The sequence below is a fragment of the Hemitrygon akajei genome, chromosome 1, assembly GCF_048418815.1.
Source record: "Hemitrygon akajei chromosome 1, sHemAka1.3, whole genome shotgun sequence".
Classification (NCBI taxonomy): Eukaryota; Metazoa; Chordata; class Chondrichthyes; order Myliobatiformes; family Dasyatidae; genus Hemitrygon; species Hemitrygon akajei.
Genome location: NC_133124.1, coordinates 216,172,185 through 216,199,218, shown reverse-complemented (window position 1 = coordinate 216,199,218; position 27,034 = coordinate 216,172,185). Strand labels below are relative to the sequence as shown.

The 27,034-nt window shown below is 48.0% G+C and overlaps 1 protein-coding gene across 1 annotated transcript; it reads right to left on the bottom strand.

Annotated features, from left to right (window-relative positions):
- Positions 1-15,877: 15,877 nt before the first annotated feature.
- Positions 15,878-21,319, bottom strand: dusp2 (dual specificity phosphatase 2). The gene is made up of 5 exons (XM_073060858.1): positions 21,254-21,319; positions 20,450-20,870; positions 20,084-20,202; positions 18,954-19,173; positions 15,878-17,104 (listed from the first exon to the last, which is right to left on the bottom strand). Exons 2-5 carry the CDS (start codon positions 20,823-20,825, stop codon positions 16,890-16,892), a joined length of 930 nt encoding a protein of 309 aa, XP_072916959.1. The 5' UTR covers positions 20,826-20,870; positions 21,254-21,319; the 3' UTR covers positions 15,878-16,889.
- Between the last annotated feature and the right edge of the window lie 5,715 nt (positions 21,320-27,034).

The window sequence follows — 27,034 nt, the reverse complement described above, 5'->3', positions numbered from 1 at the left end:
AGGAGGGTGGTGAGAACCACTGCTCGGTAGACCTTCAGCTTGGTGGTAAGGCTGAGTCCTCTCCGCTCCCATACATTCTCACGGAGTCTCCAAAGGCGGCACTGGCTTTGGCAATTCTGTTGCTGATCTCTGCATCTATGTTCACCGCTCGTGATAGAGTACTGCCCAGATAAGTAAAGCTGTCGACTGCCAGTAGCTTCTGCCCCTTTACTGTGATGTGTGGTTCCTGGTAGGGCTTTCCGGGTGCGGGCTGGTACATAACTTCGGTCTTTTTGATGCTGATTGTAAGTCCAAAGTTGTCACAGGCTCGTGAGAAGCAGTCCATTTCTCGCTGCATCTTCTGCTCTGTGCTGGCGTTGAGGGCGCAATCATCAGTGAATAAGAGGTCTCTGGCGACGGTCTCCTTTACCTTTGTAACAGCCTGCAGACGCCGGAGGTTGAATAGCCCACCGCCAGTCCTGTATCTGACGTGTATACCATCCTGACAATCGCGGAAGGCATCATTCAGCATAGCAGAGAAGACCATGCTAAAGAGTGTAGGGGCGAGAACGCATCCTTGCTTCACACCGTTCGTCACTGAGAAGGCTTCTGACTCGTCACCATCATCCAAAACTTTCACCATCATGCCATCGTGGAACTGCCGAACAATCGTGATGAACCTGCTAGGGCAGCCAGACTTCTCCATTATCTTCCATAAGCCATCTCTGCTGACCGTATCAAATGCCTTGGTCAGATCGACGAAGGTCATAAAGAGGTCGCTGTGCTGCTCTTGACATTTTTCCTGGAGTTGGCATGCAGCAAATATCATGTCGACAGTTCCACGCTCTGCACAGAAGCCGCACTGGCTTTCTGGGAGGAGACCTTGCTCAAGGTGTTGGAGAAGGCGATTAAGCAGGACGTGAGCCAAGATCTTCCCAGCTATGGACAGGAGGGAGATGCCCGGTGATTGTCACAAGACTGGCGGTTGCCTTTCCTCTTGTAGATGTGGACTATGCTGGCATCTTTCAACTGTTGCGGGACCTTTCCTTCGTTCCACATAGACTGGAAGAGCTCAGTCAGCTTCTGCATCATGAATGGGCCTCCTGCTTTGTAGACTTCAGCAGGGATTGCATCTGATCCTGGTGCTTTGCTACAAGAAAGTTGCCTGATGGCTTTTCTGACTTCTTCTTCTGTGGGGAGGTTGTCAAGGTCCAGGTTGATCTCCACCTGAGGTAGGTGAGCAATGGCCTCATCATTGATTTTTTGCAGGGCAGTTGAGGACCCGGTGGAAATGTTCAGCCCATCTCTCCAAAATCTGCTTTTTCTCTGTCAGCAGCCGAGTCCCATCTGCACTGAGGAGGGGGGAGGAGCCAGAGGACTGAGGTCCATACATAGCCTTCAAAGCATCGTAGAAACGCTTGGTGTCATGACTGTCTGCGTAGCCCTGGATCTCATCGGCCTTATTACTGAACCAGACATCCTGCATCTCACGGAGTTTCTTCTGCACTTTCCGTCTTGCACTGGTGAAGGCATCTATCTTTGCTTGTGATGTGGGATCATTCTGGTGCGCTCTGAACAGTTGGTGTTTCTCTGACAACAGTGCCTGTGTCTCCTCGTCGTTCTCATCGAACCAGTCTTGATGTCTACGGATTGCTGGTCCAAGGTGTTCGAGAGCGGTAGAGTAGACTGCATCTCTGAAAGCTGTCCACTGCTCTTCAGTGCTGGTGTGGTCATCCTGGGGTGTGTCAAGCAGCCTGCTATCTAGGTCTTCACGAAATTCTTCTGCAACTACGCTGCTCTTCAGCTTGGAGACATTGAGCCTCTTTGCAGTCTTCTGAACTTGGGGTCTTCTCACAGGCAGGATGTGAAGTTTAAACTTGGACACTATGAGTCGATGATCTGTCCAGCAGTCGGCACCACACATGGCCTTTGTCACTCTCACGTCTTGCCAGTCCCTCTTTCTGGTGATGACATAGTCAATCAGATGCCAGTGCCTAGAGTGTGAATGCATCCAAGATGTCTTGTTACAGGTAGGGAGGCGGAATAGGGTGTTGGTGATGACAAGGTCATGCGTAGCACATGTCTTGAGGAGCAGCAGGCCATTGCTGTTACACTTGCCAATACCATGTCTTCCAAGAATCCCTTCCCAGGTCTGGAAATCTGTCCCCACTCTGGTGTTAAAGTCCCCGAGGACAATAAGCTTCTCTGTCTGTGGGACTGCTGCTATGAGAGCGTCAAGTTCTTCATAGAACTTATCATTGATGTCATCTGGGTTGGTCATCGTTGGGGCATACGCGCTGATCAGCGTTGCACTCCTCTTATTGCCAAGTGGGAGCCGAAGCGTCATCAGGCGATCGTTGATGCCCTCTGGAAGCTTGGCAAGTTTACGAGCGAGGTGGGATCGGATGGCAAATCCAACACCAGCCTCTCATCATTCAGTGCTGCTGCGACCGCTCCAGAAGAATGTGTACCCACCACCACGTTCTGTAAGCTGGCCCTTGTCTGCTAGGCGTGTTTCGCTGAGTGCTGCAATGTCCACGTTATAGCGGGCTAGTTCTTTGGTGACCAGTGCTATTCTTCTTTCTGGTCTGACAGGCTTGGTGATGTCAAGCAGAGTTCGCACGTTCCACGTGCTAAGGTTGAGCACCTTCACTTTCGTCTTCTTTGTAGTTCGACTGCTGTGTCTGTAACGAGGCAGTGGTGGTTGAAAGGGTTAATACCCTCTGACAGGGAATGGCATTCACTGTGTCTGTAACGAGGCAGTGGTGGGAAAGGGTTAATACCCTCTGGTAGAAAATGGGTGCCTTGTGTCTGTTCCAAGGAGAGGTGATTTAATGAACATCCTTTGTCTGTAACTAGGGATTGGTGAATAAGAGGGTTAACCCATCTAACAAAGGTGGACCAGTTAAAGATGAGAGTAGTGAGTGTCTGGACTCACTGTTCCCACGACTCCTTCTCCTGTGATTTCCAACCCACCAACCAACCACCTCAGCTCCTCAGTTACTACCCGGTGTCAGTTCTGTCCTTCTCTGGAAGATGATAATGGTGATCCCACTGATACCCCCACTGCCTCCTGCCCCGGGTAAGTGTGGTGTATGTCACCAAAGGCTTTAGCAAGTTTCTACAGATGTACCGTTCAAAGTTTCCAGTAAATTTATTATCGAAGTATGTGTATGTCACCAAATACTACCCTAAAATTAATTTTCCTGCGGGCATTCACAGTTGAGCAAGGAAATACAATGGAATTGATGAAAAACTACACACCAAGATGACAAACAACCAGTGTGCAAAAGAAGACAAACTGCAAATACAGAAAAATAATACTGAGAACGTGAGTTGTAGAGTCAGTCTGCAGTTTGTAGAATCCATTCAGAGCTGAGGTGAGTGAAGGAGCCTAATGGATGACAGGTGATAACTGTTCCTGAATCTGGTGGTGTGAATCCTGAGGCTTCTGTACCTCCTTGCTGATGGTAGCAGTGAGAAGAAAGCATGGCCTGGATGATGGGGGTCCTTGATGATTTCCTGTGGCAGCCCTCCTTGTAGATGTGCTCAATGGTGGGATGGCCATGGAGAGCATTCTGATTGGCTGCCATCACTGCCTGGTATGGAGGGGCCACTGCCCAGGATTGGAAAAAGCTGCAGAGGGTTGTAAACTCAACCATCTCCATCAAGGGCACTAGCCTCCCCAGCATCGAGAACGTCTTCAAAAGACAGCACCTCGAGAAGGCACCATCCATCATGAAGGACTTCACCATCCAGGACATGCCCTCTTCTCATTACTTTATTGTCACCAAACAATTCATACTAGAGCATACAATCATCACAGTGATATTTGTTTCTGCGCTCTGCGCTCCCTGAAGTACAAATCGAAGTAAATATAATAAAAATTTAAATAATAAATTATAAATAGAAAATGGAAAGTGAGGTAGTTCAAGTCAGGTCCAGATATTTGGAAGGTACGGCCCAGATCTGGGTCAGAATCTGTTCAGCAGTCTTATCACAGTTGGAAAGAAGCTGTTCCCAAATCTGGCCGTACGAATCTTCATGCTCCTGAACCTTCTCCCAGAGGGAAGTGGGACAAAAAGTGTGTTGGCTGGGTGGGTCATTACGGCCATTAGGGAGGAGGTACAGAAGCCTGAAGACCCACACTCGACGATTCAGGAACAGCTTCTTCCCCTCTGCCATCTGATATCTGAATGCACATTGAACCCATCAATACTATCTCAGTATTTTGCTCCTTTTTACACATTTTTCTATTTTTTAAAATATAAATTGATTGCAATTTATAGTAAATTTTATGTATCGCACTGTACTGCTGGCACAAAACAGCCAATTTCAATCCTACACCAGTGATTATCAAACCTGATTCGATTCTGAGTCATGAAGGAATTTCCCACGCATCACCCGGCATATCAGACCCTCAGGGGACTTACCCATTGCTGCTCAGTGCTTGAGGAAAGGGGCAGCTGCTATTTGACTGCACCAGGCAGCACTTGGAGGCCTGATCAGTTCTCAGGGAGGGGACCAAGTATTGATTTTTGACCCAATCACCTCGGCCTTCAGTAAATCTTTTTGTTTTAGCAAAATTCAACTCAATTCAAGTTCAGTTGTCATTCAACCATACGAGGGTACTCATACGGCCAAACAAGACAGTGTTACTGACCATAATATGATCAGTTTTTATCTGCAATTTGAGAAGGATAAGGGCAGATCGGAGGTGTCAGTGTTGCAGTTGAACAAAGGAGACTATGGAGCCATGAGGGAGGAGCTGGCCAAAGTTAACTGGACGGATATCCTAGCAGAAAAGACAGTGGAACAGCAATGGCAGGTATTCTTGGGAATAATGCACAAGGTGCAAAATCAGTTCATCCCCCGGAGAAGGAAGGATTCAAAGGGGGGAAAGGGGCCACAGTGGTTGACAAAGGAAGTCAGAGATTGCATAGCATTAAAAAAAAGGAAGTATGACAGAGCTAAGGTGAGTGGGAGGACAGATGATTGGGAAATTTTTAAGGAACAACAGAACTTAACTAAAAAGGCAATAAGGGGAGAAAAAATGTGGTACGAACGCAAGCTAGCCAGGAATATAAAGGAGGATAGCAAAAGCTTTTTTAGGTATGTGAAGAGAAAGAAGATAGTTAAGAACAATGTTGGGCCCTTGAAGAATGAATTGGGTGAAATTAAGGGAAACAGAGAAATGGCAGAAGAATTTAATAAGTACTTTAGATCTGTCTTCACTAGGGAAGACACAAGCAATCTCCCAGATGTATGGATGAGCCAAGGACATAGAGGAAATGAAACAGATTGACATTAGGAAGGAAACGGTGATGAGTAGACTGATGGGACTGAAGGCTGACAAATCCCCAGGTCCAGATGGTCTGCATCCTAGGGTACTAAAGGAGGTGGCTCTGGAAATTGTGGATGCATTGGTAATCATTTTCCAATGTTCCTTAGATTCAGGATCAGTTCCTGAGGATTGGAGAATGGCTAATGTTATCCCACTTTTTAAGAAAGGAAGGAGGGACAAAACAGAGAACTATCATCCTGTCAGCCTAACATCAGTAGTGGGGAAGATGCTAGAGTCCATTATTAAAGATGAAATAGTGGCATATCTAGATAGCAGTGATAGGATTGGGCCAAACCAGCATGGATTTACCAAGGGTAAATCATGCTTGACTAATCTATTGGAGTTTTTCGAGGATGTAACCAGAAAGTTAAACAAGGGAGATCCAGTGGATGTAGTGTACCTAGATTTTCAGAAAGCATTTGATAAGGTCCCACATATGAGATTGGTGGGTAAAATCAGAGCTCATGGCATTGGGGGGAAGATATTGACATGGATAGAAAACTAGTTGGCAGATAGAAAGCAAAGGGTAACGGTGAATGGGTGTTTCTCGGAATGGCAGGTGGTGACTAGTGGGGCGCCACAGGGCTCGGTATTGGGACCACAGCTGTTTATGATTTACATCAACGATTTAGATGAAGTCATTGAGAATAATATCAGCAAGTTTGCTGATGATACTAAGCTGGGTGGCAGTGTGACATGTGATGAGAATGTTAGGAGAATTCAGGGTGACTTGGATAGGCTGGGTGAGTGGGCAGATACTTGGCAGATGACGTTTAACATGAATAAGTGTGAGGTTATCCACTTTGGGAGTAAGAACAGGAAGGCAGACTATTATCTGAATGGTGTAGAGTTAGGCAAGGGAGAAATACAAAGAAATCTAGGAGTCCTTGTTCATCAGTCACTGAAGGTGAATGAGCAAGTGCAGCAGGCAGTGAAGAAGGCTAATGGAATGTTGGCCTTTATTACAAAGGGAATTGAGTACAAGGGCAAGGAAATCCTCTTGCATTTGTACAGGGCCCTGGTGTATTGTGTACAGTTTTGGTCTCCAGGGTTAAGGAAGGACATCCTGGCTGTAGAGGAAGTGCAGCGTAGATTCACGAGGTTAATTCCTGGGATGTCCGGACTGTCTTACACAAAGAGGTTAGAGAGACTGGGCTTGTACACGCTGGAATTAAGGAGATTGAGAGGGGATCTGATTGCAACATATAAGATTATTAAGGGATTGGACAAGATAGAGGCAGGAAATATGATCCAGATGCTGGGAGAGTCCAGTACCAGAGGGCATGGTTTGAGAATAAGGGGTAGGTCATTTAGGACAGAGTTAAGGAAAAACTTCTTCTCCCAGAGAGTTGTGGGGGTCTGGAATGCACTGCCTCGGAAGGCAGTGGAGGCCAATTCTCTGGATGCTTTCAAGAAGGAGCTAGATAGGTATCTTATGGATAGGGGAATCAAGGGATATGGGGACAAGGCAGGAACTGGGTATTGATAGTAGATGATCAGCCATGATCTCAGAATGGCGGTGCAGGCTCGAAGGGCCGAATGGTCTACTTCTGCACTTATTGTCTATTGTCTACTCTGGGGTCAAGGTGCAAAATGCAGTACCAACAGTTACACACAACACGTATGGGATAGAACGACACAGTCACACAATAGAAGGGCCCAGACTCAAGCCATCTGACGCCACCAAAATCTGCAGAGCTTGTCTTCTGCCAAGTGAACACTGGTGGGCAGCACTGAGTCCAGCCTGGATGACACGCCACACTGCCCCCTGGTGGCACCGGCTCCAATGCCTCTCAGGCAACACCACAGCTTGAGGCCCAGTCCTTGCACCTTCGAGATAGCAAGCACAGACATCCCACCCAGCAAAGACTCATTTCAGGGAGGTAGCACCCCGCAACCCCATATCCCCTCCCTCCGGTCGACCTCCAAGGGTGTATGTCAGTGGTCCCCAACCACCAGGCCGCGAGGAAACGGTGTAATCCGGCGATGTGAAACGATATGAGTCAGCTGCACCTTCCCTCATTCCCTGTTGAACTTGAACGCATGCGAGGTCATCAGTCGCCTAATCGCGGTGATACCCTCGCGCCAGGGATCACTAGCCGCCTCGCGCAGCCAGTGGGAAGAGCCGTTGGTACCGGCCTGGCACACGGACAGATGGGCGCCGCCTCTGAACCTGTTCACCACACCGAATGTTCGTGGGGAACCCGGTGCAAAAATATTCGCGGACGACCTAATTCGGGCTCAGGCTTTCGTAAGTAGCAGAGCGGCTACCTCGCCGCGATCTACTGAAGGTCATCCCTCGAGACAAACTTCTGTCGGCCGATAGATCCTACAAGGGGGGTGGGCGTCCTGTCGCACTCCTCGCTCGGTCTCTCTCTCCGGGCTGCGACCACCGCAACCCCGGCATGGAGATCTCCGGCCCTGACCTCGTCCTCTCACCCGACCCACGACCAGCCGCACCTGGCTAAGGCAACCGGCGGGCGGGAGGCTGGAATTCGGGCCCGTAGGCTGTCCAATCAGGCAATGAAGCCCTCAAAACTGCTCCGGTACCTTGAGTCCAAGCTCCCTGCACTTAAAGACAAACCCACTGAGTTTTTTCAGCAGAAAACACATGAGCAAGCGGGACAGAAGCGAGTGCTGATAGCAACATAAACTAAATTGTGGAATAGACTGGACATAAGGAACCTCCTTCGAGTATCGTTGTATTCCGGTCGTGATTAACACCCCCCCCACCCCCCCCCCCCCGTCGGCTGGTCCGCAAGAATATTGTCAATATTAAACTGGTCCGTGGTGCAAAAAAGGTTGGTGACCCCCGGTGTATGTAATACTTTCTTTAGTGATTTTGACTAATCTGTAAACCAAGTTGTGTATATGCAGAAAATATGACATTAAAATAAGTACTTATATTATCATGGAGTCTTTTTTTATTCTATTACAACTTTAAGCAAGTCTACAGGGAGTTTGGCCTCATCACGTAGGACATCAATAGAGTAGCTCCTTACCAGCTAGCCAGCTAGTTTAAATAATGTTAGCTGTGCTAATGAATGAATGACACCTGTTAAACTCAGCTCAACATGTCTTTTACAGTCATTTAACCCACCGTGGGCAATAGAAAAGTCACTGTTGCAAACAGTGCAGGAACAACACTGTCATTATTTTTGAGGTTGACTGTAAAGCCCGCCCACAGAGAAAACTGATAGGTCTACTTAGCACAAAGAGAGACCAATCAGGATTCATTCCCTCCCCTCCTCTCTCCCCCCACCCCCCCGTCTGCTCCCCTCCTCTCTCCCCCCACCCCCCCGTCTGCTCCCCCTCTCTCGATTTCCGGGATATTGTATATAATTTGCAGGCGTCGGGAAGCCGCTATCAATATGTGGGAGACTCCCAGAACTTCCAGGAGAGGTGGGATGTCTGCAAGCACATATAGGATATCAGTAATACAATGGCGCTAGGAAGTTTGTGAACCCTGCAGAATTTATTCTATTTCTGCATAAATATGACCTAATATGTGATCAGATCTTCGTGTAAGTCCTAAAGCTAGATAAAGAGAACCCAATTAAATAAATAACACAAAAAGATGATACTTGTTCATTCATTTATTGAGAAAATGATCCAATATTGCATGTATTTGTTGAAAAAAGTATGTGAATCTCTGTGGTAGTGCCTTCTACAAAAGCTATTTGGAGTCAGGTGTTCCAATCAATGAGATGAGATTGGATGTGTGGGTTGTAGAGATGCCCTGCCCTATGAGAAAGACACACCAGGTCAGGTTACTGACAGAGCCTGCTCTTCTCAAGAAAGCTCTGTTTACGTGCACCATGCCTCGATCAAAACAACTTTCAGAGGACCTTAGAAGAAGAATTGAAGAAATGTATGAAGCCGGAAAAGGCTACAAAAGCATTTCTAAAGACCTGAGTGTTCTTCAGTCCACAGTAAGCTGAGGGATCCTGACGAAGGGGCTCAGTCCAAAACATCAACTGATCACTCTTTTCCACAGACGCTGCCTGACCTGCTGAGTTCCTCCAGCATTTTGTGTGGGTTCCTCTGGGAGGGTGGTGTAGGCGATGTAAGACAATAGATTGTGAAACGTACAGGGAGACCTGGGGCTGTAGAATATGTGGGTTGGATAGAACAAGGTCTGCAATAAGAGGAGGAAGTTCTTCAGCCAAAGGGTGGTGAACCTGTGGAATTTGTACCCACAAATGGCTGTGGAGGCCAAGTCATTGAGTATACATTTAAAGTGGAGGTTGATAGGTTCTTGATTAGTAGAGGCGTCAAAGGTTACAGACAGGAGGCAGGAGAATGGGGCTGAGAGGGAAAATAAATCAGCCTTGATGGAATGGCAGAGCAGACTTGACGGGCCAAATGGCCAAATTCTACTCCTGTATCTTCTGGTCTTTGGTCTTACGGTAAGTGAGAGACAACGTAAAGTAGAAAGAGTGATAAAGGCATGTCTTCATCGGTCAGGACAGAGGGTAGAAGAGGCAGGAAGCAGTCAATTAGAACTTTGCACTATTTATTTATTGTTAATATATTTATTACTGGAATTTATTGTATTTTTTCTGTATTACTCTGCACTGCTGCCTCAAAACAACAGATTTCATGACATGCATCAGTGATATTGAACCTGATTCAGGTTAGGCTGCTCTTGGAGTTAGTGTGAGAGGTTCTGGTCGTCCCATTACAGAAAGGATGTGGAGGCTTTGGAGAGGCCACTGAAGAGCTTCACCAGGATGCTGCCTGGTTTGAAGGGTACGAGCTATGAGGAGAGGGGTGGACAAGTCTGTTAAAATACAAGGGGCATTAACAGAGGTATTTTCCTTGGTTGGAGGGCATGGCTTTAAAAGTGAAAGGGGGATGGTTTAAGGTTGAGTTTTGATGTTGATGCCTGGAGCACACTACCAGACCAGTTAGAGGAAGAAGAGATGACACTGGAGCATTAAGAGGTATTCTGGGTGGACAAACGTATCTGCAGTGAATGGGAGGGGATATGGATTGTGTGTGTAGAGTCAGAAGGAATTTAATTTAATTTGGCATCATGTTCAGCCTGGACAGCATAGGCCAAAGGGGCCTGGACAGGGTGGGGCAAAGGGCTGGACAGCGTGGGGCCCAGGGGCCTGGACAGTGAGAGGCAAAGGGCTGGACAGTGTGGGCCAAAGGGGCCTGGAAAGTGAGGCAAAGAGCCTGGACAGTGAGGCAAAGGGCTGGACAGCGTGGGCCAAAGGGGCCTGGACAGGGTGGGGCCCAGAGACCTGGATGGCATTGGCCAAGGGGCCTAGATAGTGAGGCAATGGGCTGGACAGCGTGGGCCAAAGGGGCCTGGACAGTGAGAGGCAAAGGGCTGGACAGTGAGAGGTAATGCTGTATTGTTGTACGTTTGTTGTTACCAGGAGTGCGGTATGTGTAGGGAGCGGACTGAGGATTGAGTGCTACACCCCTAATGGTTAGCATGGTCATAGATTATTTCCCCAGTTAACTGAGAGCTGTGGGAGTGAGCATTAACAGGGAGATATTAACTTAAAAATTCTCACCTATGTGTTCCACCCTCCTGTCCGCTATTCCACGACTCAAGATTCCTGGATCATGAAAATCACCACACCGCAAATGTCCGGCACCATCGAGACGTCAGTTTACACCACAAAAACGCCAGGTTGTGCAGGCGGTTTAAAAGCTCAGTTCCAAAAGGGAAGTTACAGATTGCAGTGATTGTATCTGAGAAAAAGTGTGAGTAATACCGAAATTATAGCTTTGTTTGTTTTGCTTTGCAAGTCGTTGCTGTGTAGAGAGCCATCTTAAACCCGAAGTTCAGAGGTGTATTTTTATACCTTTTATTAGGTACAAGCCAAGTCACTCAGTATATTTAAGGACAAGAGAGGTAGGAGCCTTACATCCCACACCACCAGGTTCAGGAACAGTTATTACCCCTCAACCATCAGGTCCCACACCACTAGGTTCAGGAACAGTTATTACCCCTCAACCATCAGGTCCCACACCACCAGGTTCAGGAACAGTTATTACCCCTCAACCACCAGGTTCAGGAGCAGTTATTACCCCTCAACCATCAGGTCCCACACCACCGGGTTCAGGAACAGTTATTACCCCTCAACCATCAGGTCCCACACCACCAGGTTCAGGGACAGTTATTACCCCTCAACCATCAGGTCCCACACCACCAGGTTCAGGCATTGAGGAAGATTGAAACATCGAGGCAAATGTGGAGAAGAGCGAGCAGTTCCCAGAGGCCAGAGGTTCGAGTTGCTGTGCAAGGAGGCGCCACTGGTTCAATTTGCTGCCCTCGGAGGGGCCACTGTTTTGTGTCGCTGCCCTTGGAGGGGCTGATGGTCCCGATGCTCTTGGAGATGTTACTGAATTTCGGAGATTCATGGACTGGACTGTAGTTCATATTGGCCTCTTTCAGATTTAAGTTTTTTCCTTTTGGGCGACTTGTTAGTTTTTGTGTGAGGGAGGGGTTTGAGGGGTGTTTGTGAGTTTTTGCTTCTTTTTCTTTTCATGTGGGGAGTATTAATGTCTTTCTTTCAACTACTAATATGTTATCTGTATTCAATGGCTATTTGGAGAAGTCAAATTTCAGAGTTGTATTCTCCAAACATACTTTGGTAATAAAATGAACCTTTGAGAATCACCCGCCTACAGAACACCGAATATGCTGTCTCCAACACCGGTGACACTGAACACCCCCGAGACCACGATCGCTGCTGCTGACCTCAAAACCTTTGGACGCTCACAGATTACGAATCTCTCTGAATCTATTGCCTACCCCGATGACTCCGGACACCTCCGTACCGGTGACACTTGAACCCCAGTCTTCCCTTCCCGTAGCACCTCTCTGCAATCACGTCTCTCAGGCCCCACCATCAGCTCTTGTGTCCTTCTGAGCCTCCTATCTTCCTGCCGCCCACCTTCCCTGAACTCCCCAACCCTCTCCTCCTCTTCCTGGACACTCCGCTCTGGATCTTTTCATTGCCAACCACCAACAAGACATCAACCGTCTTGACTTCACCACTCCTCTCTCCAATTCCAACCTCACTCCTTCCAAACACACTGCTCTCCACTCTCTCCACACTAATCCTAACCTCACCATCAAACCCGCAGATAAGGAGGTGCTGTAGTAGTCTGGCAGACTCATCTCTGCCTTGCTGAGGCCCAACGACAACTCTCAGACACCTCCTCTTACTTACCCCTTGAACAGGACCCCACTAAGGAGCACCAGACCATTGTCACCCACACCATCACTGACCTTATTAACTTTGGTGAACTCCCATCCACTGCCATAGTTCCCACACCTCGCACTTCCCGTTTCTACCTCCTACCCAAGATCCACAAATCTGACAGTCTAGGTAGACCCATTGTTTCAGCTTGTTCCTGCCTCACAGAACTCATATCTGCATACCTCGACTGAGTTTTATCACCTCCCACCCCATCCAGTCCCTTCCTACCTACATCCGTGACACATCACATGCTTTGGATCTTTTCAAAGTTTTCAAGTTCCTTGGCCCTGGCCATCTCATTTCCATTATGGATGTCCAATCCCCCATCAGGAGGGTGTTAAAACTCCTCGCTTTTTCCTGGACAACAGACTCAACCAGTTCCTCTCCACCACCACTCCTCTCGTCTGGCGGAACGGCTCCTGACCCTCAATAATTTCTCCTTTGGCTTCTCCCACTTCTTTCAAACCAAAGGTGTAGCCATGGGCACTCACATGGGTCCCAGGTATGCCTCCGGCTTCGTCAGCTACACAGATAGTCCATGTTCCAAAACTACACTGGCATCGCTTCTCAACTCTTCCTATGCTACATCGACAACTGCATTGGTGCGGCTTCCTGCACCCATGCTGAGCTCGTCCACTTCATCAACTTTACCTCCAACTTCCACCCTGCCCTCAAATTTGCCTGGTCCATTTCTGACCCCTCCCTCTCCTTTCTTGATCTCTCTGTCTCCATCTCTGGATGTCACAAGATGCACCCAACTGCGCCAGCATCCAGGGTTTAGATGCTCTAACCCTCTGGAGTTTGGATCACTGGCACAGCCCCGTTAAGAGTTCGGGACCGTCCCGCTAATGCGCAATCATGTTTTGCCACCAAGTATTCAGTACTTAAGGAGCACCTGAATGACGGTTTGTTGCTCAATGGTTAACTCAACTAGAGATATCGTCTAGCGTGTTGTTTGTGCTCAGTCTCGGTCCTTGCCTCAGACTCTCCAGCATCTGGGTCCTAATCATGTTTGTCAAGGTCTCTCGTCACTCTGGAGGCAAATTAACTACTAAGCTGGGGTGGAGGTTAGTCAAGATGGTGCTAAACAATGACTCCTTTGCTTTCATCTCCGGAAGCAGCTCTTTTTCCATCTTTAATATCTCTATGTTTCCCTTTCAGGGTTCGTTTGAAGACCCTGGCCTGGAGTTACACGTTGATTTTGGTTCTTTGTGGGAATGGGACCTGCTCTCGGGGTTTTACGCCTGGCCGTTGTTCGGCACACCGAGGACGTGGCCTAAGAGCTTCACTCACCTTCGGGGGTCCGAGACCCCGAGGCTCTGGAGATGGGCGGATCGAAGGCCAGTGTCCCAGCTGAAGATCGGTGTGTTGTGAGAGTCTGAAGATCTCTGGCTGTGTACCCAGAGACCAGAGATCTTTGGGCACAGAGCTCGGGAAAAAGCAACGCAATCGACTTTTAACGTTGTAAACCAGCGAGTTGTTGGTTATGTCTCCCCTCTCGCTGTGAAACGGAGACACCTCTTTCTCCTTCATTAGGGAGAGAGAGCGCCTGTGGTACGTCGAATGCCGGGTGAACAATGTAGTCTTTGGGGTAACTGCAAGTCTGTGTCCTTGCTTTGCTCGTGCTTGCGTGCTCGGCGGTGGGTGCCGATGCTTGTTTTTGCTGGTGGGGGATGGGGATCGTTGCTAGCTGCTATTTACGCACGGGTTGGGGAAACTGGGGGGGGGACTTTGGGGTTCTAACATTTGACTGTCATTCATTCTTTGGGGCACTCCTCTGTTTTTGTCATTGGTTGTGAAGAAAAAGCATTTCAGGATGTATATTGTATACATTTCTCTGACATTAAATGTACCTTTGAAACCTTTGATATCTTTTATAAGCCCACTGACTCTCACAGCTACCTGGGCTACCTCTTCCCACCCTGTCACTTGTAAAACCCTTCTCTCAGTTTGTCCGTCTCTGCCGCATCTGCCCTCAGGATGAGGCTTTTCAGTCCATTTTCATGTCCCCATACTTCAAAGAAAGGGGCCTTCCTACTCCACCATCAACATTGCCCTCACCCACTTCCCTTCCATATTGTGCACACCTGCTCTTACCCCATCTTCCCACCACCATGCTGGGGATAGGGTTCCTCCTGTCCTCACCTACCACCCCACCACCCCCGCGTCCAGCACTTAACTCTCCATAACTTCCGCCGTCTCCAACTGGATCCCACCACCAAGCACATCTTTCCCTCCCCCCACAACTTCTGCTTTCCGCAGGGGTCACTCCCCTATGCAATTCCCTTGTCCACTCGTCCCTCCCCACTGATCTCCCTCCTGGCACTTACCCTTGCAAGTGGAACAATGCTACACCTGCCCTACGCCTCCTCCCTCACTACCACTCAGAGCCTCCATGTGAGGCGACACTTCACCTGTAAGCCTATTGGGGTCATCTACTGTGTCCAGTGCTCCCGGTGTGGCCTCTTATATATCAATGAGACCCGACGTAGATTGGGAGACTGCTTCGACGAGCGCCTACACTCTGTTCGCCAGAGAAAGTGGGATCTCCCACTTCAACTCTACTTCCCATTGCCATTCCAACATGTCAGTCCAAGCCCTCCTCAACTGCCGTGATGAAGCCACACTCAGGCTGGAGGAGCTACACCTTATATTCTGTCTGGATAGCCTCCAACCTGATGGCATGAACATCAGTTTCTCAAACTTCCAGTAATTGCACCCCCTTCACCATTCCCCATTCCCATTCCCCTCTCTCACCTGCCCATCTCCTCCCTCTGGTGCTGCTCCCTCTTCCTTTCCTCCATGGTCTTCTGTCTTCTCCTATCAGATTCCCTCTTCTCCAGCCTTTTATCTCTTTCACCAATTGACTTCCCAGCTCTTTAGTTCACCCCTCCCCTTCTCCCAGTTACACCTATCACCTGCCACCTTGTAGTTCTCCCCCCACCTTCTCACTCGACTTCTCCTCTTTCTTCCCAACCCCGAAGATGGGTCTCAGACCAAAACATCGACCGTTTACTCTTTCCATTGATGCTGCCTGGCCTGCTGAGTTCCTCCGGCATTTTGTGTGTGTTGCTCTGGACTTCCAGCATCTGCAGATTTTCTTGTGTTGGTGTGGTGACTTGTTGGTGCTTATTGTGAGGTTTCATGTCCCCTTCTGCTGACTAGCACTGATTGGAGATTAAACCTTCAACTAGAATAAGAAATCAGCCATGATGGATTGGAGGAGCTGACTTGATGGGCCAAATGACCTAATTTTGCTCTTATGTCTAATGGAATCATTCTCGTTCAACTCAGGCACAGCAAGAAATAATGCAATGACATCAAGTGAGAATTTTCAAAAAGTTTTATTTTCCAGAGTAATAAATAATCTCAGTAATACTTAGTAGTGAAACTTAAAATATTTACCGAACAGATAATAAAATATATAAAGTACTTTCCTTTATAAGGACATTAGCAGGTAGAGATCTCTTTAAAACAGAGAATTAAATTACACTCTGTGGCTTTAAGAGCAATCTGGCTGCTCGATGGGAACCCAGAGAGGTTGTGATGTTGACAGAGTAGAAAGGACCAGCCGTTATACTGTCGGCACCACCCCCTTGGGTTCCAAACCTTCACAGTTCAGGCTAACGTATTGTCCAGGCGTGTCTCCCATGTGGCTGGGGTACACGTGAGGTTAGGAATGGTTCTTGGTAGGATTCTGGCTCAGAGTCCGCATTAGACCGTAAACATTGGAGCCCCGGAAAACTCAAATTGAAACTAATAGGAGCAGCATTTCCTTCACAGATCATCTCCCTTGAGAATAGGTCCCAATGCACCAATTGAGACTGATGGCGCACAGGGGCAAGAGCGGTATTGGCCAACAGGGCAAAAGTGTCCAGGGTTAGTTATTCAGTGGAATCTTCCAGACAACAGCAGGAACCACCCTCTCCCATCAGCCTCGCAGATTGGTAAATGATACCGATGGGATTTACAGGAAATGTGCGGGTTTAGGGCGAAGTACCGTTGGCGTTGTAGCAGGGGGCATCTCATGAGCAGTGAGTGATGCTACCTTTCCTGCTCGAGGTTGAGACCAACATCAGCTGATATCTGCATGGCTTGTTGAAGAGACGCTTGAGTATCCAAGCTGCTTGTATGGAATCCTGTCAGCTTGAAACATGCCCTGACCCCATCTTCTTGTCTGTCGATACAATCAGCTCAGAGCGTCCAAATCCTATCAGACTTCCTCGTATCACAAAACTCCTCAGGGAGATGCTAAAGCTGGCAAGGCCGGACCACCATGACTTGTTCCATTGACCTGGTGGGCGTCTGACTCCCTCTTTCCTATAAAGAGCCAATCTCTAGTGACACAGCACCTTGGTTTCAAACTGCAGCAACTGTCCCATGAAGCTGAAGTTCGGGGAAATGATGCCCCTTCGCTGCTTGACAAAGTCGAAGGCTTCTTCCAGCCGCACCCGCTGTGTCCGGATCAGGTAGGCCAAGCAGATGGTGGCGGATCTGGAGATACCGGCCTGGCAGTGCACCAAGACTCGGCCACCGCTGTTCTTCACCGAATCTAATTGGAGCAGAGAGGAAAGGCCCATTAACATACAGCATGGGGAGGTAGGAAACATCAAAATCCCAACCCATCGTTATTTGAAAATCACTTATGAACTTTAAGCAGAAAGGAAACACATTGAGATTCAGTGATCAAGGACTTTGAGTCGGTGCTAAGGAATGCAACGTTAGCATTCATTATGATGGGGCTAGAATATAGAAGCAGGAGTGTAACGCTGAGGCTTTATTGGTCCAAACACACTTGGAATGTGGTGTAGAGTTCTGGGCCCCTTATCTAAGAATGGATGTGCTGGTGTTGGAGGGGATCTAGAGAAGGTTTACGAGAATGATCCCGGGAATTAAAGGGTTAATGTATGATGGCTCTGGGTCTGTCCTCACTGGCGTTTAGAAGAATGGGGGGAGGGTGGGATCTCACTGAAACCTATTGAATGTTGAAAGGCCTAGACAAAGCAGACAAGAAGATGATGTTTGCTGTCATGGAGAAGGGTGGCCTAGGACCAGAGGGCACAGCCTCAGTATACGAGGACATCCCTTTGGAACAGAGATGAGGTGGAAAATCTTTAGCCAGAGGGTGGTGAATCTGTGGAATTCATTGCCACAGGTGGCTATGGAGGCAAAGTCATTGGGTGTATTTAAAGCAGAGGTTGATGGCCCTTGATTAGTCAGGGCGTAAAAGGTTATAGGGAGAAGGAAGGAGAATGAGGTTGAGGGGAATAATAAATCAGCCATGATAGGATCAGACTCAATGGACCAAATGGTCTAATTCTGCTCCTATATCTCATGGTCTGATAGTTTAAGGCAGTGGTGGAATTTGAAAACAGTGCAGAGCAAATAGAATATTGATGTTGCTCCTGCCCTGAATCAAGAGCAAACAGCATCAATACTCACTTGACAGGGTGGATGCCAGAAGGATTTCCCACCGGTCATAGTTTTGGAGTGGGAGGGCACTTCAGAGATATGAGGGAGAATCATCTGTCTCAGAAAGCTGAGATATTGAGTGAATTTACAGCCAAGAGGACCAGATATTTGGACAGAATTATAGACCTCAGACAGGAATGCATAAAAAACAGACAGGCCAGGACCATATTGGGTGGTGGGCCAGGATGGAGAGGCAGAATTGACTACTTCAGCTCCTGGTCTCCAGTTCTACGTGCTCAAATATCTCAAATCTCAGGACGCTAAAGGCAGAGACAAGGGCTTGAGGAGATTGCTTGGGGAATACTTTTGTGTCTCCAAAGTGTGATGAATTGGTTTAGTGTATATCCAGGAAAGGACATTGAACAGGCCAGGGAGTGGTGGAACAAGCTGGATTGGTGGGACTGATGAATCAGAATGGGCTAGAACTTTATTCTCTGGAGTGCAGGGGGATGAGAGAGACTTGAAAGAGGTATACAGCATTGTGAGAGATATAGATCAGGTAAATGAAAGCCGGCTTTTACAACTGAGGTTGGATGAGACTAGAGCTAGAGGTCATGGATTAGGGTGAAAGGTGAAATATTTGAGGGGATCTTCTTCACTCAGACGGTGGTGCGAGTGTGGAATGAGCTGTCAGTGGAAGTGACGTATATGGGTTCAATTTCAACATTGAGATAAGTTTGGATAAGTACATGGATGGGCGGGACATGGAGGACAATGGCCCAGGGTGGGTCAATAGGCAGAATAACACAGAACGCAACAGCACAGTACAGGCCCTTCAGCCCACGATGCAGTGCTGACCCATGATTAACCTAACCCTTTCCTCCTACATAGCCCTCCATGGACTGGATGCTCCAAAGAGCCTGTAGTGCTCTAAGATTCTAGTACACAGTTATGAAAGAGGAATGTTTGTTCTGGATTTTCCAACTTACCGATGAAATCAATGGCTTCCTGAAACCAGGCGCTGATGTCGGTCATGTGGCTGTCCTCCACGGGGATGCACTTGTACTGGAAGACTCCCTCGAAGCAGTTGGGGCAGTTGGAAGATACATTCAGCAGTGCGGTGATTCCCAGGGACTGCAGCGTCTCCTTACGGGATGAGTGGTAGGCACTGCCCAGGTAGAGGAAAGGCAGGATCTCCACTGGGTCACCCTGCAAACGACGACACAAAAAAAACGCAGCGTTCAGAGCACGGCCCAGCACCAGGCAGGGACACCCCACTTACAACAGTGTGACGCAGGAAAGAGAGCAGGACTTATGGGGAAAGGAGTGAACGAGCTAGAGCTTCTCTCTGTGGAAAGGAGGAGAATGAGAGGTGACATTGTGGAGGTGTACACATTGATATGAGGCACGGGTGGAGTGGGCAGTCCGAGACTTTCTCCCACTGCAGAACTGGCTAGCACGAAGGGGCAAAACTTCAAGGTGATTGGAGACAAGTATGGGAGAGGGGCAGAATGCAGAGGTAGGTTTCTTTCCACAGAGAGAGTTGGATGTGTGGAACTCCTTGCCAGGGGTGGATTGGGGGCATTTAAGAAACTCTTAGATAGCTACATGGATGATTAAAAAAAAACGGAAGATTATGTAGGTTAGATTGATCTCGGAATGGGGTAAAAAGGAACACAAGACCTTATAGGGACAGAATTAGGCCATTCAGCCCATCGTGTCTGCTTCACCATTTCATCATGGCTGATTTATTTTCCCCCTCAACTCCATTCTCTTGGCTTCTCCCTATTACCTTTGACACCCTGTCTGATCGAGAATCAACCTCTTCTTTAAATTTCCCCAATGACTTGGACTCCACAGCCGTCTGTGAATTCCACAGGTTCACCAGCCTCTGGCCGAAGAAATTCCTCCTCATCCCTGTTGTACTCTGAGTCAGTGCCCTCTGATCCTGGACTCAACTCCAGGATCCATTCTCTACCCAGGGCCACTGTCTAGACTGGGGATTGGGTTGGAGGTGGTGAAGATATTATTGGAGTAGTTGGAGAGCTGGGTGACGCCGGGGTAGTTTCGTGCGGAACACGGAAGATGCAGAATGTGGGACGAGGTGTGGGGGTCTCACCTGGTCATAGAGCGGAGTTCCTCTGGCGATGAGGGTGGGCACTGAGCTGGCCTGCGGGTAGGAACTGAGGGGTTCAGTGCACATCTCCGGGAAGAGCGAGTGGAAGGTTTCGTAGCCTCCTGCAGAGAGAGAAAGAGATAGAGGGGTCAGCTCGGGGTCCGTGTGCGCTCCCTGCCCTCCGCGATCCCGGGTTAAAGCGTGTGCCCGAGAGCTCGATCCCGATTGGAAAGGGAGTCCCAGGACATCGGTGGGAGATGGGGGTGATCCTCGATAGGGACTCGGACCCGCGCCCTGCGCATCGGTCCCACAGCCGCGCTCCGGACCCGCTCCATTCGTGCACCCCCACACCGAGTCATGGTTCCTTACCCTTCAGGAAGTAAACCTTCAAGGTGCTGGTGTCGAGCTGCGCGCTCAGGGTGTTGAGGACGAGCCGGGCCGTGCTGTCCCGGCCCAGCGTGGCGGCGCTCGGGCTCCTGTCGTCCAGCACCAACACGGCGGGGTAGAAGCCACCGCTGAGGGCAGAGCGAACACTGTCCTCGGGCAGGATGCAGTCCAGGGCGATGGCTCCTTTCGACCTGCGCTTGACGATGGTATTACAGTACACGTTGTGCGAGCCCCTGATGTGGGACGCGTTGAAGCTGAGGAACGAGCGGCAGTCGAGGATGAGCACGCGTCCCTGCTCCTCCGCCAGCAATTCCACCAAGTGACAGCTCTCAATCTCCAGCGAATCCGTGGTTACCATGTTGGAATGAAGTCTGCTTCTCTCGCAAGCTGTTTCGCCTTCCTTCTGTTCCAAAAACAATCAGAGCGAGCCGTTAGCCACTTCACACGCTCACTTTTCAAACGCGATCAAACATTTAAAAAATTACAATTTTGCAACCTTATTGTTGCTAAGTTCACGGGAGATATAGGACAACAAACTGCTCTGAACCTAGCCCAATTATGTTAGCATAAATTGTAAAACTGAGCGAGGAAAGGACAGCTTTCTGATTTTAAACTCAAGAGGTACTGCCGATGCTGGAAATCCAGAGAAGCAGATACAAAATGCTGGGGGAACTCAGCAGATCGGGCAGCATCTATGGAGGGAAATAAAGAGTCAGCGTTTCGGAATCTCTATTCCTTTCCATAGATGTCTGATCTGTCAGTGGGTAGCAAAGTCTGCATACTTACTCGGAACTAAATCGAATTAATATTGTGCGTTGCGGATAAATCCTCCTCTCCTAGTTCCAATTGATCTGCTAAAAGGTCCGGAGCAATTGGTTTTATAGTCTCGGCTCCGGAACCCCCGCTGGGTCGTGCCATATTAGGAAGCTGACGTCACGGGGAGTCACGTCCTTTCGGTCCACATGAATTCGTGTGTCGTCACTGCACGTGGGAGGCGGGGCCACGGACTCGAACAAAATGATACTTGAAATGTTGCCCAAAAAAATCCCAGGGACGGGGGTGAAAGTTTTTTAATACCTGTATAGGATTCCCCCACTCACCACGTCACTTTTCCCAGTCAGCCTATGGGCGCTTACTAGAAACACCGTCTTTAGGAATAACCTCACCAGCGCTGTACTCAACAGGCCAAGAACCCCCTCCCACCCCCACCCCCACCCCAACCCCCGCCTACCCTCTCAAATGTTATAATTATTACAATCAGATGAAAGGCAGGTGGATAAGTAGAGTCAGAGAACACTACAGCACAGAAACAGGCCCTTCTGCCCATCTAGTTCATGTAAACCTAGTCCCATTGATATACTCCTGGACTGAAACCCTCCATGCTTCTCTCATCCATGTACCTTCTCTGAAATTATTATTATTGCTATTATTATCATTGAGATACAGTGCACAACAGGCCCTTCCGGCCCTGCAAGACTCGCCATCCAAACAATTCCCTGATTTAATCGTTGCCTAATCGCAGGACAATTTACAATGACCTATTAACCTACCAGCTGGTAGATCTTTGGACCATGAGGTCACAGGGAGAACGTACAAACTCCTTACAGGCAGCGGTAGGAATTGAACCCAGGTCACCTGCACTGTGCTAACCACTACGCTACCATGCCTCACCAGTAATGTTGCAATCAAACCCACATCTACCACTTCCTAGGAAAAGGTCTAGCGAAGGTTAAATCAATGAATTGGTGTAATATTGCCACATGTGCCGATGGCATGTAATACAGATCATTTCATCATGTCAGTGCATTGAGGTAGTACAAATGGAAATCAACAACAGCAAGAACGCAGAGCAGAGTGTCACAATCACAGAGGCAAACAGACAATAAGGTGCAAGGCCGTGATGCAGAGGCTAGACTTATTTAATTATTGGCCGTAATGTCAGTGGCGTTTAGGGCAGCAATGAAGGTCCTCCATCTCTGTATAGAAAGATTCTTCATTGCTGTTTCTGTAAAAGTTCTGTTTGACCAGTCAGGGGTGTTAGCCCTGAGGTGAACCCCTGAACCTGGAGGACTGGCGGACCACTCTCGACCTGTTTGGCATGGGTGACCCTACCAAGAGCCCAAGCATAAATCCTTGACTCCAGCCAACACCGCTCTCCAGGTCATTGAAGCACACAAGCCTCTGAACCCAACAATGAGGTTGTGGTCCTCTTGGAGGAACAAGAGGTGGAATTGTAAAAATAAATATTCATACTCGGACTAGGGGTACGGATGTCTCACTGAGAACAATTAACCGTGAAATGGCCAGATTCAAGTGGCATGGCAGCTGCTACAGAAAACTAAGAAGTTTCTCGAAAGATACAAAAGCAACTGTTAGCAATAACTGGAAACAATTATATGTATACACTGTAGATGATGATATAAATCAGTGGCAGGTTGGTGATACATCTCGACCACAGGAGGTGTAAGGCACTCCTTCCTTGAAAGGCCTCGATAGAGTGGATGTGGAGAGGAGGTTTCCTATGATGGGAGAGTCTAGGACCAGAAGATAGATAGATAGATAGATAGATACTTTATTCATCCCCATGGGGAAATTCAACTTTTTTTCCAATGTCCCATACACTTGTTGTAGCAAAACTAATTACATACAATACTTAACTCAGTAAAAAAATATGATATGCATCTAAGTCACTATCTCAAAAAGCATTAATAATAGCTTTTAAAAAGTTCTTAAGTCCTGGCGGTTGAATTGTAAAGCCTAATGGCATTGGGGAGTATTGACCTCTTCATCCTGTCTGAGGAGCATTGCATCGATAGTAACCTGTCGCTGAAACTGCTTCTCTGTCTCTGGATGGTGCTATGTAGAGGATGTTCAAAGTTATCCATAATTGACCGTAGCCTACTCAGCGCCCTTCGCTCAGCTATCGATGTTAAACTCTCCAGTACTTTGCCCACGACAGAGCCCGCCTTCCTTACCAGCTTATTAAGACGTGAGGCGTCCCTCTTCTTAATGCTTCCTCCCCAACACGCCACCACAAAGATGAGGGCGCTCTCCACAACTGACCTATAGAACATCTTCAGCATCTCACTACAGACATTGAATGACGCCAACCTTCTTAGGAAGTACAGTCGACTCTGTGCCTTCCTGCACAAGGCATCTGTGTTGGCAGTCCAGTCTAGCTTCTCATCTAACTGTACTCCCAGATACTTGTAGGTCTTAACCTGCTCCACACATTCTCCATTAATGATCACTGGCTCCATATGAGGCCTAGATCTCCTAAAGTCCACCACCATCTCCTTGGTCTTGGTGATATTGAGACGCAGGTAGTTTGAGTTGCACCATATCACAAAGTCCTGTATCAGTTTCCTATACTCCTCCTCCTGTCCATTCCTGACATACCCCACTATGGCCGTGTCATCAGCGAACTTTTGCACATGGCAGGACTCCGAGTTATATTGGAAGTCTGATGTGTACAGGGTGAACAGGACCGGAGAGAGTACAGTTCCCTGCGGCGCCCCTGTGCTGCTGACCACCGTGTCAGACCTACAGTCTCCCAACCGCACATACTGAGATCTATCTGTCAAGTAGTCCACTATCCAATCCACCATGTGAGAGTCTACTCCCATCTCCATTAGTTTGTGCCTTAAGATCTTGGGCTGGAGTGACCCCCCCTCAACCCAGATCAGGGTCTCGTGAAGCCATGGGAGCAGGTGGTGGATGGTCGTACGAGCAGCCGGTGCAGATCACAAGTCCTGGTTATGCGACCACTGACACCAGAGACATCAATCTCTGAAGAGTATTGATAATGGCTGGGGTCACCCGTCTTGTAAAGACACTGCCCAGAAGAAGGGAATGACAAATCACTTCTGTAGAAAAATTTGCCAAGAATAATCATGGCCATGGATAGAGAAAAGAATAAGAACAGAGTGAAGTTGGTGAAAAGGCAGGTAGAAGGCTATGATCACCCACGTCATACGACACGGCACGAAACGAAAAATACAAGCAAGCACAGGCTAATCAGCAGTGGAGCCAGAGTGTATCATCTTCACAATTTCCAAGATTCCAAGTTAGCATCTCACATTACCTGGAAGGTCAAGGGTGTAACTGTGATGACCTATCCTGACCTGAAAATTCACTGAACAGCCACTTTATCAGGCACACCTGTACACCTGCTCATTAATGCAAATACCTAATCAGCCAGTCATATGGCAGCAACTCAATGCATAAAAACATGTAGACATAATCAAAATGCTCAGTTGTGGTTCAGACCAAATATGTAAGAAATCTAATTTAAATGACTGACTGTGGGAAGATTGTTGGTGCCAGATGGGGTGGTTTGAGTATCTCAGAAACTGCTGATTTCCGGGATTTTCTCACACAACAGTATCTAACACAGGGGTTTCCAATCTTTTTTTATGCCGTGGACCCTTACCATTACCCTAGAGGTCCATGGACCCCAGGTTGGGAACCCCTGCTCCAGAGTTCACAGAGAATGGTGCGTCAAACAAAAAACACCCAGTGAGGGGCAGTTCTGTGGGTGAAAATGCCTTGTTAATGAAAGAGGTCAGAGGAGAACAGCCAGACTGGTTCAAGCTGACAGGAAGGCGACAGTAACTCAAATAACCACACGTTACAACAGCAGAGTGCAGAAGAGCATCTCTGAATGTGCAACAGCAACAACTCTGAATGGGCTACAGCAGCAGAAGACCATGAACGACAATGAGTGGCCACTTTATTAGGTACCCAAGGTTCCACTGAATGTATATTACTATCCTTTATCGTTACTGCAGCTTCCTCCTCCGGAGCAATAACCACTGTATACTACAGGGAAGTGAGCTCGGGTGCCTAACTTTGTGTTCCCTGGAATTTAAAGATCAAAAATTAATTTTTCTATCACGTAAGTATTGAAACATACAGTGAAATGTGGCACTTTTCTCATATCAGATCAGCGAGGACTGATATGGGAATGGTGTTGGTCGTTGTGGCCAGAGAAACTAATTAGCAAATAGCAAAATGTCAAGATAAATAGCAACACAGGAGATTCTGCAGATGCTGGAAATCCAGAACAACACACACAAAATGATGAAGGGTCTCGGCCCTAAACATCGACTCTTGATTCCTTTCCATAGATCCTTCCTGACCCTTTGAGATCCTTCAGTGAGTTACCCTGGATTTCAAGCATCTCCAGAACATCTTGTCTTTAAGAGATGGCCAGTTGAGTTTCAGAGGATGTTAGGATAAAATTCTTCCTGTTATCTTATGGAGTATTCAGTAAGGACTTGAGTAATTACTTAAGTAATTAAGTAAGGACATTAAGTAATTACTCTATGTTCCAAATCTAAGTCAGCTTTGAGTCCATATATATCACCATATATATGTACCTATATATCACCATATATGACCCTGAGGTTCATTTCCTTTTGGGCATTCAGCGTAGAACAAAGAAACACATAGAATCAATGAAAAACCACAAAGAAACAACCAATGTGCAAAAGAGGCCAAACAGTGCAAATACAAGAAAAAATAGTAATAAACAATACTGAGAACATGAGTCTGTAAGTCATGGATTCAATACAGAGTTGAGATGAGTGAAGTTATCCACGCTGGTTCAGGAGCCTGATGGTTGTAGAATAATAACATTTCCTGAACCTGGTGGTGTGGAACCTGATGGTTGAGGGGTAATAACTGTTCCTGAACCTGGTGGTGTGGGACCCGATGGTTGAGGGGTAATAACTGTCCCTGAACCTGGTGGTGTGGGACCTGATGGTTGAGGGGTAATAACTGTTCCTGAACCTGGTGGTGTGGGACCTGATGGTTGAGGGGTAATAACTGTTCCTGAACCTGGTGGTGTGGGACCTAAGGCTCCTGTATTCCCTCCCCGATGGTAATAGTGAAAGAGAGTGTGGCCTGGATGGTGGGGTCCTTGATGCTGGATGCTGCTTCCTTGTGGAATACTCCATATGCTCAGTGGTGGGAGGGCTTTGCCTGTGAGGAGTTGGACTGAATCCACTGCAGTCTGTCAATCTGTTGCCATCTGTATATCTTGGGTGTGACCGTAAGAATGAAATATGACACTCTTTTGAATTCCATCAGCTTTCCTTTCCACGTAAGAGGCATGGTGGAGAATGCTGTTGTCATGTTCCAGGTAGATTCAGCCGCTGAATAAAGGCCAATTCACACCAGATTGCAACTAACCACCCTATCTAGGATCTGCGGTTCTAATCCTGGCCCTAATTCCATGAATTATGCACGTCAATACTCGCGGCCTTCTGCAGATGCGCAGTAGAGAGCATCCTCACAAACTGCATCGCCTCGTGATAGAGAAACGGCACTGCGGCAGACAGCAAGGCTCCACAACGGGGAGTAAAACTGCCCAACACATCACTGGCACCGGGGCTACCTGCCGCCAAGGACAGATATACGGTAAGGTGCTGAAAAAAGACCAGTAAAGTCATGAAGGATCCCACCCACCCTCCTCATGGACTGTTTGTCCCACTCCTATCAGGGAGGAGGCTACGTAGCATCCACGTCAGGACCACCAGACTCAAAAAGTTATTTTCCCCAAGC

Coding starts and splice junctions, on each gene's coding strand:
- dusp2 (XM_073060858.1), bottom strand. CDS start 20,825: ATGGTAACCACGGATTCGCTGGAGATTGAGAGCTGTCACTTGGTGGAA. Junction 19,174..20,083: donor GAACTCCGCTCTATGACCAG/GTGAGACCCCCA, acceptor CGTCGTTTGCAG/GGTGACCCAGTGGAGATCCT. Junction 17,105..18,953: donor GGAAGCCATTGATTTCATCG/GTAAGTTGGAAA, acceptor TGCTCCAATTAG/ATTCGGTGAAGAACAGCGGT.